Source organism: Apus apus, chromosome 4 (genome assembly GCF_020740795.1).
Source record: "Apus apus isolate bApuApu2 chromosome 4, bApuApu2.pri.cur, whole genome shotgun sequence".
NCBI lineage: Eukaryota > Metazoa > Chordata > Aves > Apodiformes > Apodidae > Apus > Apus apus.
In genome coordinates this window covers 80935254-80956551 of record NC_067285.1, presented here as the reverse complement: position 1 = coordinate 80956551, position 21298 = coordinate 80935254, and the positions used below count along the sequence as shown (strand labels likewise).

At 37.3% G+C, this 21298-nt stretch overlaps 1 protein-coding gene across 7 annotated transcripts in view; it reads right to left on the bottom strand.

Moving 5' to 3' along the window:
- The window catches only part of TENM3 (teneurin transmembrane protein 3), a 503658-nt gene that overhangs the window by 280115 nt on the left and 202245 nt on the right, over positions 1-21298 (bottom strand). For 6 of the 7 annotated variants that reach the window (XM_051617407.1, XM_051617408.1, XM_051617409.1 and 3 more), the window contains exon 4: positions 17468-17746. In XM_051617407.1, the coding sequence (XP_051473367.1) occupies positions 17468-17746 (279 nt within the window). The remainder of the gene's footprint in view (positions 1-17467; positions 17747-21298) is intronic. The other variant, XM_051617411.1, reaches the window with a different exon arrangement.

The following is a 21298-nucleotide window of genomic DNA, read 5'->3' as shown; positions in this document are numbered from 1 at the left end:
TCTGAAGAGGAATAAAAAAAGTCCATTGCCTTCACATTTAACTTAATCTTCTATGTTAACTGGAAAATGCAAAACTGCAGAAAACCTATAAAACACATGCACAGTATTCCACAGGTTAGCTGTCTCTAATTTTGCTTGAGAGAGATCTGCATGGTATAGTAGCTCTTTGCTAGTGCTCAACCTGCTGACATTTAAGACCAGCCACAATGACTGAATCAGATGGGACCTTGATTTTTCAAGAAAATGCCCTGAGTAGGACACAAGATGGCACAGGAGGTAACTGATGAGATTTGAAATTGGCTGGAACAGTAACTCTGCAGCCTTGTCCCAGCTAAGCTTGGACACTCTGACTAGCAGAAAAAAACCCTAAACAACCAAAAAACCCCAAACAACACTAAAATGAATTCAGGATTATTAAAAAATTAAGGTATCTGCAATAAACCCAATTCACAATGAAGTAGAAATTATGAATTTGGCATTCTCTTCTATGGCAAATGAATCTTTCATGGGTAGGTCCCTCCTCGAAACTGCCCACATGAACCCCTTCAGCAGCCACTCTGACTACTTTGAAAATGCCAGATCACTGCAGAGCCCATGGCAACGGAGAGTGTATATAAGATCTCTTCGTGAGACAGACTGCTTCCTGGCAGAGATGAGATGAATGAATGTCATGTCCTTCTAGATTCTGAGTGTGTTGGTTTTCAAGACTTGCTCTCTGAAGTTAGACACAGAAATGAGATGCAGAACAACACTGTGTGTGACAGTATGAAAAATTTCAAAAGCAGGAAGAAAGACTAGGTAATTTGAAGTCATACCAAAAATCACATCCTTGGTATCTGAAAGTTGCTCAGTCTGCCTGGTGTATTTGATGCAAGTAGTCACAACAAAGAAAAGAACAAAGAATCTCCACATGTTCATGGGATCCAGCCATCAAGCAGGATCTTGCTCCATTAAAATCATTCTGATCCATGAAATCAATTCGTTCAGGTGGTGCATGGAAGGGCAGTACACAAACTCCAGCCAATCCTGTAGATGTTATGAGTGAAGACTTGAAAGCAGCATTACATCTGCATGTATGATCTAAGATCTCCAGCTATCCACATACTGCCATTATCGGACTACACATTTTTTCTTTGATATCACCTGATAGGTGATGGCCTCAACAAACTCGATAACCTAGAATACTATGCGCTGATGTATTACAGCTTTCATTACATCCCAGTTGATGTTGCAGGCTTTACATGATGGTGTCAGTCAAACAACCTATGGATTTGGTCCCTACACAAGTGTGTTTCCACAAATAAAAGATATATTAAAATACTTGGCTGTCTGGACAATAATTTTATTCATATGTTACTGGTCATGCAGTGAAAACGCAAATGGAGTATTTCTTGCAGGCTCAGGAGGTGGCCAAATGACTTGTCCGTTACAAAGCTATGCACCAGAGGAGTCAGAAGAATGGGAGCACTGAAATAAGAAGGACTAAGAAGAAACCTATGGATTACCTGAATCTACTCAAATATAGACACCAGACAGGGTAAAGCCATCCTACATTTCAGAATGAGGAAATAATAGGAACACAAGCGTTTTCCATGAATTCTGCTGTGTCACCATCTATGGCTCCTAAACACTAAAAACAAAGTCACTTCTGGTTACAGTAGACTCTGAGGAGGGACCAGGAGGGTACTGCACAAAAAATACAGCATGGCAGACATCAAGTTTGGCATAGTGTCAGAGCACTCAGGGAGCAGAGCAGAAAAAGGCAATGGACTTACCAAAGTGGATTTCCATGTGCACTGACAGCCCTGACTTTGCTCTCCACAGTATCAACTACCAAACCTAGGGCATAGGTTTCCTTACTATAATGCAGAAAAACTAATCTAGGAAGGAGACTAAAAGTGAATGAGCAGCAGTGATATGCATATGACCAGCACACCTAATGTCAGTTGCTCCAGTGCCAGCTGCTGCTTCAGCTATCCCCATCCTACACATGGCTGGTAAGATGCAAGCCGTGTTGGACCTTCTGCTACTGGAATTTGGAGGCATCTTCTTTTCCCTCAGAAACTGCAGGAAAGGAATAAAGCTCCATCCAATGACTGCATGGTTGAACATGCTCCTTCCTCATACCCACCTATGACATCAAAAGCACAAGCATCTGCCTCCTTTTCCAAGGATCAGGGGTTGCCTATACTGTGGCATGTTCATTTTGTGCAAGAATGGAGTCTGGCTTTCTACCCAATGAGAAATTGCTGCCCTGGTTTTGGTGGGATGGGAGAAAAACACAGGAAAAGCCATTGCTTCATTTAAATTGGATGAGATCCGTACAGATAGTTCCTGAAAGTTGATTTCACCTCCTCTCTCTCAAGCTTTGCGCATCCTATGGGAAAACATCAAGCACAGTGAGCATGGCAGTTTGCATTGCTCTCCAAAACAGCAGACAGACACTTGTGCCCATAATAATAATAATTAAAAAAAAAATTTAATCTGTTACTGAATGGATAGAATTTGAAGCCTCATGTTGAAGAGCCCTGAACAGGTGATACGGAAAAACATAAAGATGGTATTACAGAGGAGTGTGAAAAATGTCAGTACTCAATCTAAGAGTATTGATATAATAATAAAAAAAAAAAAAAGCAAAATCAGTTCAGGAAATTCATAGCAATTTAGCCAAAGCCTGGACAAGAACAGTAGCTCAGCTGCACTCTGCATAATGGCAGGTTGCATGTAAGCAGAGAAAAGGGCAGTAACGTTATCTCTGCTTTTTTACTCTTGTGCAAGTAGATAAAGAACACATTTACAGTGATAATAATTTGACATACACTTCAAGAACACATAAAATTACTTGCATTTCTTCAGAATACGCAAAAGCAAACATCTAAAAACTGCTTATAATTTGTGCAGTATTGTACTGTTATCTCATCTGAAATCACTGCAGATTGTCCAGGTTTTTGCATCCACCTTATTTTTTTGGTTTGGATAGAATTCAGTGAGATTTTTGAAGGATTGAGAAGCCCTTCTGAATTTGTAAAAGTTATGCCTTTTTTAAAGTTACTGCAAAAGTATTTTTATTTATATACATATAAGCAAACCTACCTATGTAAAAAGAAAAAAAGACAACCAACCTTTTCAAATTATTTAGTTCAAGAAAGTAAAAAAGCAGAGCACGGAAGTCTGATAGAAAATAAACATTACAGTTGCCCATTTATAAGCAGGAAAACAAATTCAGAAAGATCATGTAACATGCAAATTAGTGACCAAATCAGGATTTCATTGCAGTATCTCTGACTTCAAAGCAAATACTTTAAAGACTTCCCACATGTAAAGTTCAGAAGAAATTGACAAGCAGAATGAAAGTCATTGGGATTGGAGCTTAGCTGAGCTAAGAGTTGCACTTTAGTAATTACAAGTGATCAGGACACTGAAACTAACCTGAATTCACAGCAGAATATTCAGTACAGATCCAGTACTAATGTTAATGGACATAATGAACCATTATAATCACATCCAGGAGTACAGTACATTTTCTTTGATTATTTTCACAGACTATCCAAAACTCAAGTCTACTTAGCCTCTGAAGTCTGATGAGAGCACAGCCTGAGGTAATACAGACACAAAAACAACTCATAGAAGATTAGGCCAGAGTTGATTTAACAAGTGAAAATGAAGGATCACAAAGGAAGAAAAGTTTGTGGGGTTTTTGGGGTTGGGTTGTTTAATTGTTTGTTTCTTAACACAAAACAGAATAATCACACATCTTGCATAAAAATAAATTACACTATCTGGTTTTTTTTTATACATTCTGGGGAGGAGAACCATTGCTCCATAAAAGAACCACAGAGTATGATAAAAACATTCAGAAAACATTTATTTTTTGAATATGATTACGAAATATTTTTCCTTATATTTCAGTGTACTGTATTCACACCCTACTTTTTGTTTTAAGTCAAAAGGAAAACTATATTTTGAGACAATCAATAATACCATGTCATGTAAATGGTTAGTTCAAATTCCTATTATGAATTCTTGGGTAAACAGTATTAGCAACAAATCATGTAATCCAGTTCCCCCCGAGAGATTGTCTCTTGCATCTACCAAGCATAGATATCTTTCTCACTGAAAACAAAACAGAAATGAGTTCAATTAACTCTCCAGCCTCAACAGAAGTGCACTGCAGTAGATTCTTTTTTTAAAAGGAATAATTTATCAGAATTCTCTTTAATGCTTTTTTTGTAACATTGAAGTTCCTTGGAAAAGAGGATGAAAAATTCAATTGTGTAGAGCTGATCAGAAGAAGAAAAATCCACTCTGAACAAAGGTAAGCCGATTAACTTTTTTGTAAAAAAATCAATACATTTGATACTGCAAAGAACAAAGAACATGTAAGAAGGTGGGAAAGAAATGAATTTGTGTTTTTTTTTTTTTAAAAAGCAAATTGCTAACTAAAAGTACACAGATTCTGTTACCATACTTTCAATATTGTTATAGCTGTTCAAATGTGCTTCGTAAGTCCCGGAAGTACAAAGATGACTCTCTGGATAAGGAGAATGTTATTAATACATGCAGAGAGGACACTTCAATACCTTCTGGGTTAGTTCACTTAATATTTTTATATGATATGTCACATTTGGAAAAAGGTTGAGAACTCTAACTTAACTTTTAAAAAATGTAGTTGGGCTACAGCCTCCTGAGTTGAAGGACCTCAGGACGGGGACCAGGGGGAGGAATTCCCTCCCACTGTAACTGCAGACAAGGTTTGTGATCACCTGAGGAACCTGAACATACAAAAGTTCTTGGGACATGATGAGACGCATTCCAGAGTCCTGAGGGAACTAGCTGATCTAGTTGCCAAGACACTCTCCATGATACTTGAAAAGTCATGGCAGTCAGTTAAGTCCCTGGTGACAGGAAAAAGGGAAACATTCTACCTATTGGAGACTCCGAACATTATTCTAGTTTAGGTAATGTTGAAAAATAGATAGCTTTCCAGGTATTAAACTTTATGAGCTCCAGAAGATGTATTTTTACCTGGCTGTTTATTTACTCAAGTAGCAGTTTGTTAGATGGCTACACCTAGATTGTAGCAAAGCCCACTTTTTAAAGACAACAGGTTCTTGTCTGCTTAAGACTTGGCCTTGCTGGAAATAAGAATTGTAACTGCTAGAACAGCAAGAAGAATAGTTTTCCCTATTGACATGACAAAGTATTTCAGGCTTTTTCATCCAGTAGTTATAGGGCTCAGCTGCCAGGTACAGTCATCTTCTGGCAACCTAAAAAACAACAGAGGAGTGACACAACTATATAAAACTGCCTTGGCAGCATCAAGATGGTACAAGAAAATGGCATTGTAGTCAGCCTTGAAGGTATAAACCGCTGCAGCACTGGGAGTGGGTTAGTATCCTCACTGCCCCGTGAATAACAAATTTAGGATTTGGACAGAAAGCTGGGTTGAACTTAAGGAAAATATTAAGAATGAGTAACAAAAAATGGAATTTCAGAATTTAACCCTCTGGCTGACAGGGTACCAACAAGCAACACTTGGGTGTGCAACATCTACACAGCTCAGGACAGATACAAGTTCAGCAAAAGAACTGGCAGAACAATTCTAGAGCCAGGATTTTTGTTAAGATCCCCCATTATTTTGCAGCTCCAGACTGAATCAACAAAATACAGTTGAGGCAAAACACAGCTAATGTAACAAGCAAATCTGAGTGTGGGAACAATGGACTTCCACACTCAACCCACTCCTATATCAAGTCCTTCTGCGAGTTTCGTCAACATTCTCTATATTAATTGGACTTTTCTGAGAGAGATTTTCAATAGCACTTATATGATTTAGGAGCACAAGTCCTGTTACAACTCATAAGGATGAGAGCTCTACATCTTCAAGGTGTTTTTAAAAAAATCTCACTCTACCTGTATAATGGAAAAACAATCATTACTTTCTGCCTTCTAACTACACTGATAAAGGACTGAAAGGAATATTCAGTACTGTCCCTGAGTGAACTCCTTGCTTTTTCTTGGCTCAAGAGGCTAATATAACCTTATCATGACTCCAGGTCAAAAGATTGACTCTAATGCACCAATGGAAAGAATTAATTTCAGAGCTCAGGACCTTTAATTGAGAGCAGATGGTGTCTAGTCTCTATAAATTTAAAAGTCTGGGGCCTGTTAACAAAAGCATCTAATCTCATCTCAATTGCCATAAGCAGCCAGGACCCAGCAATACTGAGTTTACAAAACAATGTAACAGTCTCCTAGAACTCCACTGAAAGCAAACAAGCAGCAAAGACAGTTAATGAAAAAGATGTCGTATGTTCTCTGCAGTCAAAGTAGTTAAGGGAATGAGCCACAGAATTCCCCACTGAGTTCAGCTTTTAAGCAATTTTAAATAAATCTCTTCATAGAACGTAACAGCAATGGCACAACGAAGAACTTAGAAGCTTGAACAATTCTGATTAACTCTCCGTGGAAGGAGAACGGATCCTATCCATTTAACCAGAGAGTGACGATAGAGGCCGTTTCTTTTAAAGCCATCTTGACCTACATATCTTGGAAACTTTGAATATTCAAAACAACCTCAAAGATTATAAACTCTCTTTAAACATTCATTATCCATCTTCAACAGCAGACAGAAAAGACAACTCTGAAACCATCTCCAAGAACTAACTTTTGCCAAAAGGCATCTTAGATGCCTAATTTCTGCTATTTTTCTACAAACTGCACAAGTGGCCAGCAGAGTTTGGTTCAGTGCAACCCACTACAAAACAAAGTTTTGTACAGACACAAAGCAACCCAAATTCTTTAGGCTGTCTGCCACAGGTGCACAATGAAGCTCCACAGCACCAGTCAATCAGCAATCATAAAAAATGTTTGATTTGTACCTATAAAGCAGTTTATAGAAGTATTACATTTATAAAAACCCAGCGATTGGGAAAAAAAAAAAATCTTTCTTCAGCATACAGTAGGTCATTGGTAGAGTGTGTAGCACCAGAAAAACTTTCCTCTGCCTACGCTCAAGACTGCATACGGATATGCTATGGAAATGCTTTAAAGTTTCTAGGTCATTTGAAGAAGAAGAAACCAGTCTTCAACCCTGTATGTTTTATCTGTAAGAAAACTACTGTATAAACTGTGAAAATAAAACTTGCAGAAAAGGTCTTGTAAGGATAGCCATATATATGCATGCATAGCCATATATACACACTTACGCATCCATTTCATCACAGAGCAAAAAAGCGATCATAATGTAGTCAACCAGAGAAATCCTCCTGTTGTTAGTCTTTACTCCAGTGTGGCCTAACAATCCACAACAAGGGTTTCCAAGGTCAGTTGCTGCTTCTTCTGCTGTGAATACTGCACCAGAGGTGTAAATGCTCACATTTTGTCTCAGACGTATCTAGTCGGAAGCCAGAAGCCCAGGGAGGCATTTGTCAGCAGTAGCACATACCTGGCAGCTGCAGAGAACCTTCCAAGTCCCAGAAAGTAACCCATTATGGATACTCTTTATAGACAATATGAGAGATATGCCTATTAACCATTTGCATATTAATAATTTAGTCCATAATTATTTCACATTATTCCCTCTCATAATTCCTAACTTGATGCTGTGGCTTCACAACAGTGAAATTAAAAGAAAAAAAAAAAGTAGTAAGACAATGATAGGTATTGTACAGATTCAAATCTGGATTAACTCACAATGATCATAGCAGTTCAAAGGCCCTTCCATTGAAATGCTTCTAACATGGAGTGAAAATAAATAAATAAATAAATAATTGCCTTGTTTTCAGTGTGCCAAAACCACTGCTTTCCTTCTCTGTAAGAGAAATCAATAGATAACTAAACACAAAACCTATATAATTTAGGAAGAAAACGGTATACTTAATGAGGGGGGGGTGCAATAAAAATAGAAAACAGAGCTTCTTGACAATAATTTCTTTTCCTGAGATTTGAGACCTCATCTTCTTTCCACCTTATGCTAAGAAAAAACAAAGCTTAAATTTTGCAAACAGATCAAGCAGCACATTATACAGACCAAAACAGTTCTGATCAGTTTCATCCACATATTGTTTTAATAACTGCAAAAGGAATTATTTTCAAATTTGACTTGAAACCTAATTTGAAAATGAATTCTCATCTAAATCAAAGAAACAGAACTTTTTATCCAGAAAACAATAAACTCATGTAAAGACTTACTTTGATAACAGTTAGTTTTAAAGAACTGTCTATTCCAAAAGCCTTTGTAGCTTTTTGTGGAAAAAAAAAAAAAATCATCTTGATACTTCCTTCCAGCTGTTATTTGACCAGCATACAATTACTGATACTCTCACAGCCTATATATAAAGACATACATAATTAGAGAAGTAAATACAATTAAAATATTTTTTCAATCTTAGATGAAGCTTAAAAAACACCTTTAACAAAACTGCATACAAATAAGCCTGCTCTTTATATAGAAACATTATTTAGGCTTTACTTTCAGACTTGACCATTAATTATATTTTGCCTAATGAAAATATAAATGCATGTGTATATATGTTTACATATATTTGTACACTTCTCAATACCCACATAACTACACAGGAAATTAAGGCAGTGGTGGCCAAATAACTTGCTTTCAAATGACAACAAATTAAATAACCTCACAGATCTGACAGGTATTTTTTTTTTCTCCTTTTTATTCCAGTGATAATTACGTCAATAAACCTGATTCAGCAAATCTGCTGCACTCTAATTCATTAATTAAAACAATTTACTGCTACCACTGTGATTTTTTTCAAGGACATCAAAACCACATTCCAAATACAAACAGCAGAGATCATCAGTTTATAGATGTGTAAAGCATGCTTTGCCTTCCCAACAACCTCACAATTAAAACACAACTTAAATGAAAAAGAGCTGTTTTCTTTAAGATTTCCTTGCGCAAGCGCATCCAGAACCACAAATTTTGTTCAGAGAGACTGAACAGCAGCATTTTTATCTCAAACTTGAGATGAAAAGAAAAAGAATCTATGAAAAGTTAACCACTTCCAATTAGAAGAAAAAATGATACAAATATTAATCTTACAGTAAACTGCAGAGCAAGATTTTAATAGCCTTCATTTTCTCAAGACACTTCCTGCTCATTAGTTCTTGGGTTGAATAACACAATTGACTCACAGAAAACAAAACCAGAAAGAAAGTGAAGAATTTGTTTTGTCCATGCTCTCCCACAAATCAGGACCAACAAGAACTAAACTACCATTTTAGAATTGTTTTGGGCAATATTTTAAATTATTAAGTATCTGCATGGTCCCCACTAATCTTCTTCACCAACTTATCCTTGAAATGCCATTGTCTGAGCTAACTTCTCCTTTTTGTGATTTGCATTGTATGCTTCTGGTCCTATTTGCCATACACGGCCTTTACAGCAAAATCTAGACAGAACATGCTAGGTGCAACAGTACAAATTCTCCCCGTCTCTTCTACTGTTGTGTGTTTAAAATTTCTGATCATTCTTACCAACTATTCTTTCTCTAGGCCTTCAGCTGGCTGGCATTTTCCTCAAAATGTAGTCCAAGAACCAGTCACACAAAGTATTTCTGTCATAGTACTGCTGAGTGCAGCAGTAAGATTATTTTAGCAGCACTGTATGCAAAAGAAACATTACAAGGTCGTGGAAGAAACCCTCACAAACCACAGAAAACATCAGTGACAAATAACCACTATGACCTTCAGCTGATGGCTACAAAGGAGGAATACAAAAATATTTACTGGACATGCAGGATAGGGCATAGGAAGGCAAAGCCTAGCTTGGTGTCATCTGCAGACTTACTGATAATACACTCTGTGTCCTTATCAAGATCATCAATAAAGATGTTAAACAGAAATGGTCCCAATACGGAGCCCTGAGGAACACCACTTGTGACTGGCTGCCAGCTGGATTTGACTCCATTGACCACCACTCTTTGGGCCCGACTGTCCAGCAAATGGTTGATCCAACAGATCGTATGCTCATCCAGGCCATGAGCAGCCACGTTTTTAATCAGAGTTTAATGAGAGTATGTGGGGAAGTAGAGGCAGTCAGCCTCTACAAATACTGCTGGAGTTATTCTTTATATGCCTACATAGGGCTCCAGGAAAAGAAAGTGCTTGAGAACATCCAGCATGCATGTACCAAAGGCAAATCAGACCCTAAAAAATGACTGCTTTGTGTGAACAGATAGTTGTCTCAGCTGACAAAAGGAGATCAGAGGATGTTGTTTCCTGGACGTTAGCAATGCTTTCAAGATAGTCTTCCATAGCATCCTGGTGGCCAAGCTGGAGAGACATGGACTGCATGGGTGAGCTACAAAGTGCAGTTTGTGGAAAACTGGCTGTATGAAGAGAGGCTGAAAGAATAGTGTTTTGTAGTGCAAAGACCAACTGTTGGCCACTATTAACAGCATTCCTCAGGGACTAATATTAGGGCTGATGCTGTCTTGTGTCTGTACTGTGTTTAACGTATTGAGAATGAGCAGGACAAAATGTGCCCTCAGCAAGTTTGTGGATGACACCAAGCTGGAGAGCGATCAACACACTGCAGGGCAGGATTGCCTTTCAGAGAGATCTCAACAGGGTGTAAGAACTGGCTGAAGAATCACATGAATTCCAAAGGCAGAATCACGTCATCTAAGAGTTCTAGCTGGGAGCCTACTGGAAAGCAGCTTTGTAGGAAGGGACCTGGGGAGTCAATGTGGACAAGTTTAGCAGTGTGCCCTTTCAACAATAAGGCCTAGCCACATAATGGGTTGCATTCAGAAGAATGGAGCCAGCATACCCTGGGAAGTGATTAGTCCCTTTTATTCAGCATTTGAAGACCACATCTAGAGCACAGTATTCAGTTTAGGTCTTGCCAGTACTCATACATTGACAAATGGGAAAACTCTGATTAGATATTAAGGGGGAAAAAAAGTTCACAATTAAGGTGGTTAAGCAATGGAAGAGTTGCCCAGAGATGATGTGCAATCTCTCTTTCTGTATATTTGCAAAACCTAATGGAACTAGGCCTTGAACAACCTCATCTAAATTAATGTTAGTCCACCTCTAAGCAGATGGTTGAACAACAGGATCTCAAAAGGTCCACTCTAAGCTAAATTATTCTATGATTTTCTAAAAAACTGATTCAACCACTTTTCTTTCTCACATCTGGGAGATATGTTTACTATTACTTCATTGTAGGTCTTTGTATTTACTGAACCGAATTTTTTCTTGTGAAATTATTTGTCTAACTTTCATCCTGTCCTACAAAGCATATGTGATTCTTTCCAGGTGACAACATTCTATTTGCATTATCCAAGTCATTAAGAAAACCTTGACACACTATGGATTTTTTTCAGTAAGTTGTACATTTATTTTGCAATAATGAACCTAGACTTTGCGTCTCCATTTATGAATTTAACAGGAGTGATGCAGTGTCAGAAGCCTTCCTGATATCTATTACTGCTTGCATCTGCTCCTTTTTCCTTATCAAGGAATGGCTTATGCTATCACAGAAGGAAATCAGTATAGCTTGACAAGCCTCATTTAGTACAAACATATGCTTATTGTTATAAAGCATAAACTTTTCTCTTTTTTTTGTCCCTAGGATGTTTCCTGTCTAATTGATGAGGCAGGTTCCTCCACCTTCTCTTTGCCCCCTCTCAAGTTGTCCTGTTTGTTTGGTTTTGCTTTCCAGAACCATATCCATCCTCAACGATTTCACATACACAAGTCACAGAAAGCCCAGAAGCTGCAGATGCTCTATACATGCACAATAAATTTTATTTAAGTAGCCTCTAATCTTTTGTTTAATAGTACAAACGTTAGCACTGTGACCAGTTACTCAGGTAGCAAACGCTGAAACAAAAACAAGCTGAAGGAAACATATCAGCAATATATTGCCAGTCTGCCGTCACTGTTAAGTAATGAATCAGCTCACTCTTTTCCCTTAGCTTTCATGTTTCTGTAAACTTCTTCACTTTTTTGCTGATTATGTCTCTATTTTATTTGTATGCCTGGACATCCCAAAGTGCATCTCTGTACGCTCCTCCTTAGAAATTTGATCCTTCCATTTTCTGCATGGTTCCTTCTTGAAATCCAGATCTCTGCAGAAATCCTGATCTATGACAGTTGGTCTTTAAACACCTCTTTCACCGCTCCTTAATATTAGAAGGATTTAGAAGTTTAACAGCCAAGAGTGCATTGTCTGACATTTTCTTAGATTTACCTCGCAGACCCCAATTCTAATTTTACTGCTGTCAGCCGTTGTTAAGCCTACAGTTCCTGTGCATCGGAAGACTTGGTTGTCTCCAAAGAGCCTCATACTCTGGCCTGAAGTTCTGTACCAAACTGCCATCATGAAAGCATCATTAAGATGGCCCTTTGGAATCTGATGTCTTTCCCTCAACAGTAAGTTCAGTGACGCTAAACCTCTGAAATCCAGATTTACTGGAAAAAGGTCAGCCCAGCTGTTCTGTCCTTGGACAGAATAGCCAAAGGAATTATGAGCATGATTTTCAATTGCATTAACTTTGAACACCAGAAAGATTTACAGAAATGTACCTGCAGAACTACAATCAGAATTTAATAAAATATGAAAAGCATCATATATAAAGAAAACTTGTTAAAATATTGCAGAAAACCAGGGACTATTGCAGTGTGTGATTTCTGTTCCACGTGTCTGTAACCAAAGAAAAATTTGTATGCCTGTTTAGACATTAAATATCATTCAGAGCTGACTTACATCAATTATACAGACTGATTGCCTCACCATGAAATTTCTTAGGAGCAAAGCAGGATTTAAGAGATACTGGCATGTTTAATGAAGGGAAGATAATTGCTAGATGGATTACTGTGGGAAAGAGTGAAGAAGCTGTAAATAGTGGCAGGACAGTACAATGAATATTAATTCATCAGCTATGTGGCTGGTTTTGATCGGTGGACTCAGCATTTGGCTAGCATGTACCAAGCAGCTATTATTCAGTAGAGTTCATCCAAGTCAGGTTTTGCCTTAGCATAAAGAAGGATGTTGAACATGTGAAAACATGTAACACTACTGAATTGTGTGCACTATTTAAGAATGCAGAGTTTAAGTGTATGTTATAGGTGTATTACGTTAGAAAGAACAGGTTTTAAACGTCTTGACAAGTATCTTACCAAAGTATTTCTTGTTTTTCTGAGATCTGTCAGTAAATTCACCATTCTAGAAGGACAAGACAGTATCAGGTCCACAAGAATGCTGTCTTCAGAAGCTGGTTAAGTTTGAGAGGAAGCAATCAGGTGCTCATGCAGCTGATAAACTGATATTTTCTCTTTACAGAAGTCCTTAGCAATGAATATTCTACCAGCAATATCTACTTTTCTGTATCTGTGAAAAATGCATCCAAGTTTCAAATAATTTTCTAACCAATCCAGAACAAATGCCTGAGGCACTGATCTCAGACTCCTCTTCCTTTTGTTTTGCTATACCCTGATCTCTTCTGGTCTTCTAAAAAAACCCCATCAGGGCAAAGTTTTCACTAAATAAGAAAATAAAACCCCACATTTGAGTGCCATCAGAACTGTTTTCTGTAGGCATAGCTAGTCTTTTCAGCTGTGGGCAGCATCAACTATGCAGCTCACATCTATCCAAAGTGCCCAACTGTCAATACTGCTTCCAAAGGGACAGAAAATGGCATGGACTTGCTCAAGTCTTAAATTAGTAACTTCCCAGTCACAATCATTGCCACAGCCGTATTCCAGGACAGCACAAGAAGTGCATACAAAACTGGTTATATAACTTTACAATAAATAAATCAGTAACTCTATAAGAAGCTGGACTTCAGGAATAATTTGCTCCAATAACCTTCATGTTTTGCTTATTAGCTTTCAGATGCCACATGAAGTTAGAGATTACAGCTTAATGGATTTTAAAATAATTTTAATAAAGAAATGGATTCTAAGATACCTTAAAAATATATTTGCCCTTTAAGTAAAAGGGCCATTTGAAGCCTAACTTTAACTTCTAGCTCATATTCTGCTGAAATATTTATCAAGTCTAAAAGACAAGCTTTAGTAATCTTAGAACAGCTTAGCAACATAAAGTTACTGGCAAGCATATAAAAGGTGGGCTGTTTGTATTACAAAGACATAGCTCCTAGAACAACTACCTATATAAAATTCTTTATGTAGCATTTATGAAATAACTTGCAATGGGAATGAAGAAGAAAGCCTGAAGAAGCACACGCGTGCTCGGTGTGCTCCAGGTCATACATCATACTGTATATGACACTGGTAAATTGCCCAGATTAACAGATGCAGGTCCTCCTTCAGGGAGGCTGACATGACAAATCTCTCAGAATATGATGCCAAGAGTCACATGGAACTTCAATGAGCTAAAAGGAAAATATTTTTCTTCAGGTTTTTTTACTGAGCAATTACCTAAAACTTTGTTCGTGTCTGGAACACAGCTCTGATGTTTCCTAAAACAAAATTAAAATCTACTAGCATTCATGCAATTTAATAATGTGCAATCTTATTTGTTTCTTTTAAAGAAACTTCTAATCCTGACAATATTATTCAGAAATTTAGGTTGCTTTTGTAGGATATCTTAGAAATATAGTGCTAAGACCTTGACAAATAAAAGTTAGTATCTTCAATAAGCTATTTTCACTTATTCCATGCCATTATGCAACAAACCTCAAATTTTGCCTTCCTGAGGAATATACAATCCACAACTATGTCAGAAGAGCAAATACACACAACGATTACATGGAAGGAAAGGAAATAGTGTTTTGATGGCAAGCTTCTCTTCTTGCCTAATCATCAAGAAAGAAAATCCCAAATACATTCAACAAACAGTTAATCCTGAGTTCATAAATCTGTAATATAGGACACAGTTACCATTAGCTTGAATATTCCCATTAACTCCAATAAGGTCTGCTTGTGGTAATGAACTACTTAAACAGTGAATAGTTAGTTGCACTGGGTGAATACTGGGATTGCTCAAGAACTGTGGTTTCTAGGTGAGGAAGGTACCATCTGGTGTTGTGTTTTACTCATCATCAACTGTTGCTCCTTTTCTGCCTTAGAGATAAACATGCTTCACAGAAATGCATTTACTTGTATAACAGTTCGAGCAAAATTCAGTCAGGAAGCTTTCATGCACAGCAAAGGGGGATGCAGTACAGACGGCTCATTGTACCTTTAATTGTATTTTCAAAGCCTCATCAGATTTGTCAGATTTTAACAGTACACTGGCACAGCTATTAACTTCAGGCCATAAATTAACAAAACTCACACCTGCAGTTTGGTCCTTTGATTACAGCACCTGTGCCTTCCAGAAGAATGTGGCTTCCCTGGCTTTAAATTTTATTTTCCATTCTGCTGTGAGCATTTAACATACTGAGTTCCAACTACATGTATAAAACTGCTTCTAAGCCGAATCTTCCATGTTCAGTGAAAACAAAAATCCAGACAAAAACACCTAAGAAGATTAAGCTTTTCACCACTCCTTTAACATCTCCACTGAAATGGTGACCCATGACACGGTCCAAGCTATATATGCTTCATAGCCCTAAGGGGACTCTCAAGCCATCAAAATTTCATTAGCCTCACAGCAGTTCTAGTACCTTCTTAAGTCAGACTGCTGGCTTCCCTATCAATAAATAAATCAACCATAATCCTTTTTAGTGACTAAACTCTTATTTGAAGTTGTATCAAACATCAGATATTCCTTACATAATTTTAACCAGCAGAGAATAATGTTTTTTCTAACATATTCACAGTCTTGTCACACATGAAAAAATATAACTAACTTTAAGCTCACTACAGAGTTTTGGCACAGTATAATCAGGCATTTTGCTTTTTTAAAAATTGTAAATATGAAGTTTATTGAAAAGCATACCAAACCTTTTGTACTTCTGACGCAGTCACCTCTTTGGTAATGTAAATATACCACTCTTAGGAAACTGTGTGTGTATATATAAATATGTACTTTCCAGATCATTAACCTAGAGCTTTACAAAAGACTCAAGATGATCTGTTTCAGCATAGACCTTTCAAAAGAAAAATCATGGGATTGCTGAACAAATATATTCTAGATTGTTTTGCAGCTGAAATATCAAGAGTCATCCAACAGAAAAAACACTGCCGAAAGGAAGTAGGCAAGTACTCCTGTCTTCCTCATTCAAAACGTGCCTCTGATTCAAAGCAAATCTTCCAAGCATGAGACATGTGCCTGACTTCTCAGGTACCACGCAGCATTAAGTCCAACATAAAAATGAGATCTCTCACATCTGAGACAGTCATCTTGCACAGGCATCTTCAGTTAGAACCAGCCACCAGAAGAAAGGCAACAAGTATCAATAATACCAAAATATAGCTTTGGTTTTGTCTTCTCAAACTTAGGTTAAACTAATAAATAGATAGGACTAAATATTATTGGCTATTGCCTGTAATTGAATATAAAAGTGCCTTTTTTTTTTTTTTAGGGATTAACACACATTCACAACTACATTGCTGTTTCTCACAACGTGTTACAGCTGTTACCAGAGGATAGAAATAAAATTCCTCTGACTTTTGCACAGCTGAGCAGACAGGTATAATAAATTAATAAAAAGAAATGTAGCTATGCAGGCAACAGCCATCACTCTAATTTTCATTTTTATTCATTTTTCTTAATTCCTCTTTTGAACTTGTCATATAGAAAGTAATGAAGTTAACAAAACAATCATTTAAAAGAAGTTAAAGATAAAATGTTATCTAAGATTTGTGCATTTAACATTTAACAACACATTAGGTTCTGTTCATAACCTCAAGTAGAGGTAAAAAAAAATGAGAAGGCTTAAAAAGTAATCAGTCAATTGATTAACCTCTTTTCATTTAAACACTAAGCATATAGAATGGTCATACCCTTATGTGCTATAAAGCTGCTGTTTACCCTTTTTTTTCCAGGTGTTAATTGCACAGTAATCCAGTCCTCCAGGCACATCAAAGGCCACATTTCCCTCTTCACCACAATTCCAATTCCTCTCATCAAGTAGGAAGTTTAAAGAACGATCATATTTGTTTTCTAATAACATGAGCCCTGCTATAAGCCATTCTTTGCATTCATTCATCAATTTTAAGATTCAGCAGCTTCTCTAAGACCTTGAAGAAGAGCTTACAATGAAATTTTAGACTGAAAGCTGGCCTTGGGGATCAACTTTGTCACCACTTACTCAGCTCTTCTTCAAAGAGTAACAGGTGACACAGCCTGAGACAGAAGAGAGCTAATATTTTTTGTGATTAAATTCTTTCAAAATTACCACTAAAACATCACACTCAAAGTTTGCATTAGTTAGGGCTGATACTGAACATTGACATTCTGGGAGGAGGAGAAAAAAGGTAAATACTTCAAGGCCATCTCTTCAGTGATTTAAAATTTTAGAGTGTCAAACAAAAGAGCAAATAAAACATTGAATTATATATTTGCATATGCATAAGAACTTACCATTTTCACTGTCGGACTTGTTTTCATGTTCGGTATCAGTTAGAGTGAGGGCTGAGTTGGAACGGCTTGATAGACAGGAACTGCGCCCTGATTTGACCCCCCTTCCCCAAAGTCTCATGGCATGCTCTGGAGACATCACTCCTTCATTTTCAGTATCAGCATCTGACCCTGCACTGATAGAGTAACCTCTGTGGGGGAGCCCCATTTCCGCACAAAATGCCAGTCCTCGACGAGTTGCTGGTTCACAAACTCCTAACTGCCTTAGGGTAAAATTCTGTCCTAATTAGGGGAAAAAAAGATAACAAAAGGTGAGAATTTTTCTTTTTTTTTTTTTTTAAGAACCTAAAAGTAAAAACTATTCATGTGTATAATTGTATCAGGTATCACACAGCGTTTTGTCAAAACTCCGCATGTACTACAATCAAGTGGATTCTTTCCTCTCCAGCTCTCTGTGGCACCCTTTTTCATTCATACTACACCTTAGCACTGTTTTGTCAACTGCTTAAACCATACAAAAATACTCCTGGGTAGGAGAGAAACATAACAGATCCTGTAAACTAAGAAAAGCCAATTCAGCACATAAAAGGAGCATTGTTTTGTTTTGTTTTGTTTTTAATTTTTCAAAGTGTGAAAGCAATAACAAGGTACTCGTCAGGATTACCTTTTTTTTTTTTCCTTTGTCCTGGTTAGAGGCCAAAGCAAAATGCTATTTTCCTCATACAGATGTCACCTATTGTGCAAATGGAAAAACTAGATGGGAACCAAGCTCACTTGGTCCTTACTGGATAACTCTGAAGGACTTTTAACACACAAATATAAACAAACAAGAACAGGGCCACCTGTTACCTGTCAGGACTACAGTAAAGTTGTTAGTTTTCGTGCTTCCATATTTTGAGACACATTTTTAAGCTTTTACTGCTGAAGGAGAGTCTGTGCATTTTAAATAGACTTTTAGTCTCTGTTTTGGGGAAGAGCAAGAGATAAGTGAATCCCAAATGATTGTATTAATAAATTAAGTTCAATAAACTTGTGACACTTCAATAACTTAAAGTATCTAAATTATGCGATACTCAAAAATTACTGTCTTTTTAATGGCTGTGTCTTCATCCTACTTTTATGTCCATAGATTTAAGACGTTTTATGATGTACAGACACTTGGCAATCTCATTTGCATGCCTATTCCCATAATGCTTTTCCACCCTAACCCACAGTTATTTCATAGCTCTGGGAACAAATTAGAACACATACTAATTTTTTGAATCTGACAGCCACCTTCATTTATCCAAAACTAGTCATTTAACATAAAAATATCTTAGTAACATAATTAATACTTATAATACAACAAGAACAGAATCCTATCAATCAGAAAGTAATGGAATTGCATTAGTGTGGATACAGAAGTGTAAATAACCCCTGAAATATTAAAAGTTAATGCCCTGGCAATTGACTTGCTTCAAGTGAACCAGTTAATTATTTTATCGCTGCGGTCATATGAAGTTATCACTGTAAGTTCCTTCACAGTCAAATCCATAAATGAGTTCTGACAATGACTTTCATAAATAATGAAAATCAGTTACTACAATTAGGAACAAATCGAACTGTATTTATTGTGCAGCTGCGAATACACATGTGAATGAAAATACAGCTGGAGAGGTAAATACAAAAGGAGTAGGTATATCTATACACATGTCTGAACAGTGCGACGACTATAAGAACAGGGCATGACTGTGCACACTGATAGCATCTTGTCATTTTTTAAAGCTCTCACACCATGCCATGTTTCAGGTTTTGTGAGAGTTGAAACTACTCAGAGAAGCAAACAGGCCAAACAAACCGCTCAGTGGTAAAAGGGTCAGAACTGAAAGTAGTGAAGTGTCTCAAATGCCTACTATTTTGCATTTTGGTAAATATATGCTAAGGGTGAAACTATAGAACACTGTTTTTATGTGTTTGGTACATTATTACATGAATCTCTATTTTCAAACAGTTGCCTCAAGTCAGAAACAAATACCGGAGAAGCCCACAGGAGCGTGCATATGAATACAGGTGTATCTACAAACACATATACACACGAGGCAGCTGAGGTGCGTACACAGGCACATATGCAGCATTTATTTGCTTTAAGAATAGGGTTTTGGGAAGCAAAATGGAAATAAGTATTTTTAACTAAAGAACAGGTTACTTGAGTCAGTAACAAAAGTGCCTTTGACTTCAACATTACAAGGTGTTATGCCTACAATCCCTGTAATGTCACAGTGCTGAGATCTGGAGGCGAGGAAGGATAAAAATGGACACAGATGCTGCCTCCTGAGCTACAATTAGACCAGCTGCAGCGGGCAAGCAGCCGCATCACAACCCACAGCTCCTCTGCCAGCCTGCACCACACAGCCCTCTGCTCCCCCCTGCCAAAAGAACCCCTTTGACCTCTGAGAATCACTCAGGGAGACATCTGTGCAGAGAAATTAATTTGAAGAGACTATTTCCCTCCCAACACTGTATTTTTCCTCTTAAGCAAACTATTACATTTAAGAGAAACTAGGCATCATGTAACAACACCCTCTGTGATCACATTCTAGACTTGGTCTCAGGCACAACATACCAGCTTCCATCTATTAATGGATTTTATTTTTTAATTTAAGTTTACAACAGCCTACCTCCATATAAAAACATTTTCTCCTTTCCCCCCTCTCTTATGAATATTAAGAAAACCAAAATGGACCAAAACGGAAAAGGAGGGCAGGTTGGTATATTGCTCTCCCATCACATTCAATATATTAGAGCTTTTCACTACACCAACAAGTTTTACAACATAGCCCAGAAATGTTGTAACAGCTTTAGAAACATCAGACTAAATAATCTTCTGAATTAAAGCATTCCTAAGAGCTTTACTAAGAGGATTGTACTCTATGTAAGTTGCCTCCACAAATGAAAAAAACCTCACAAACCCCAAATCAAAATGTTTGCATGGAAAAAATATTTGTCTAGGAATTTATATCCCAAAGGAAATAATACACACATGATACAAGAATCTGAAAGGCTGCTAAGCAATGAAAACAGAACGTCTTAAAGGATCCAGGGGAAGCTGAACATAGCTGGGATGCAGACCTAGTGGGCAGCAGAAAAGTTGAGGGCTTTTACCTGATAAGGAACAATACCACAAAATAAAAATGAATGTTGAAAAGGAGGCTGTAGGAGCTCAGCGGAAAAGAGTATGAAGAGAGGATGTTCTTGCATTCTTAGTTTCTAATTAACCTTTCCAGAATAACTTCAGTGTGAGGAATTTAATCATTGGTTTCTTACACTATAGACGCATTCGCAATTTCTCCCACTGACAATAGGTGCCTCAACAGCTTATAAAGACTTAAAACCAACTTTGAGATTGTAATGAACTAATTCCTGAGCAGAAGATGTAGATACAGCATAAACAAATAGACATAATGCTTTGTAGGGTTTTTTTTCCTTTTCTTTAAGAAAGCATGAAGTGTAAGAGAAAAAAATTGGCCACAATATTTCAAAGAGACTTGCTCTGGAAACACCTTTGGGGGTTTTGGACTATTTGGGATTATCTATCATTAAGTTAGGTTATAAAAACTGACAATAATGCTGTTTACTACCACTCTACCATTAGATACTGCATTTCTCTTGGCTAGGAATATAATTTTTTTGGTAGTGTAAGGAATGCTGACACCCTCCATTTGTATAGACAATAATAAAATTACTGTAATAACTCTAACTTTCAGGAGCTTGTGCAGCAATTACTATAACAAACACAGCATTTGCCAACAGTAACTGTACACATCTACTCATTATGTTGGAACCACTTTCTGTGGA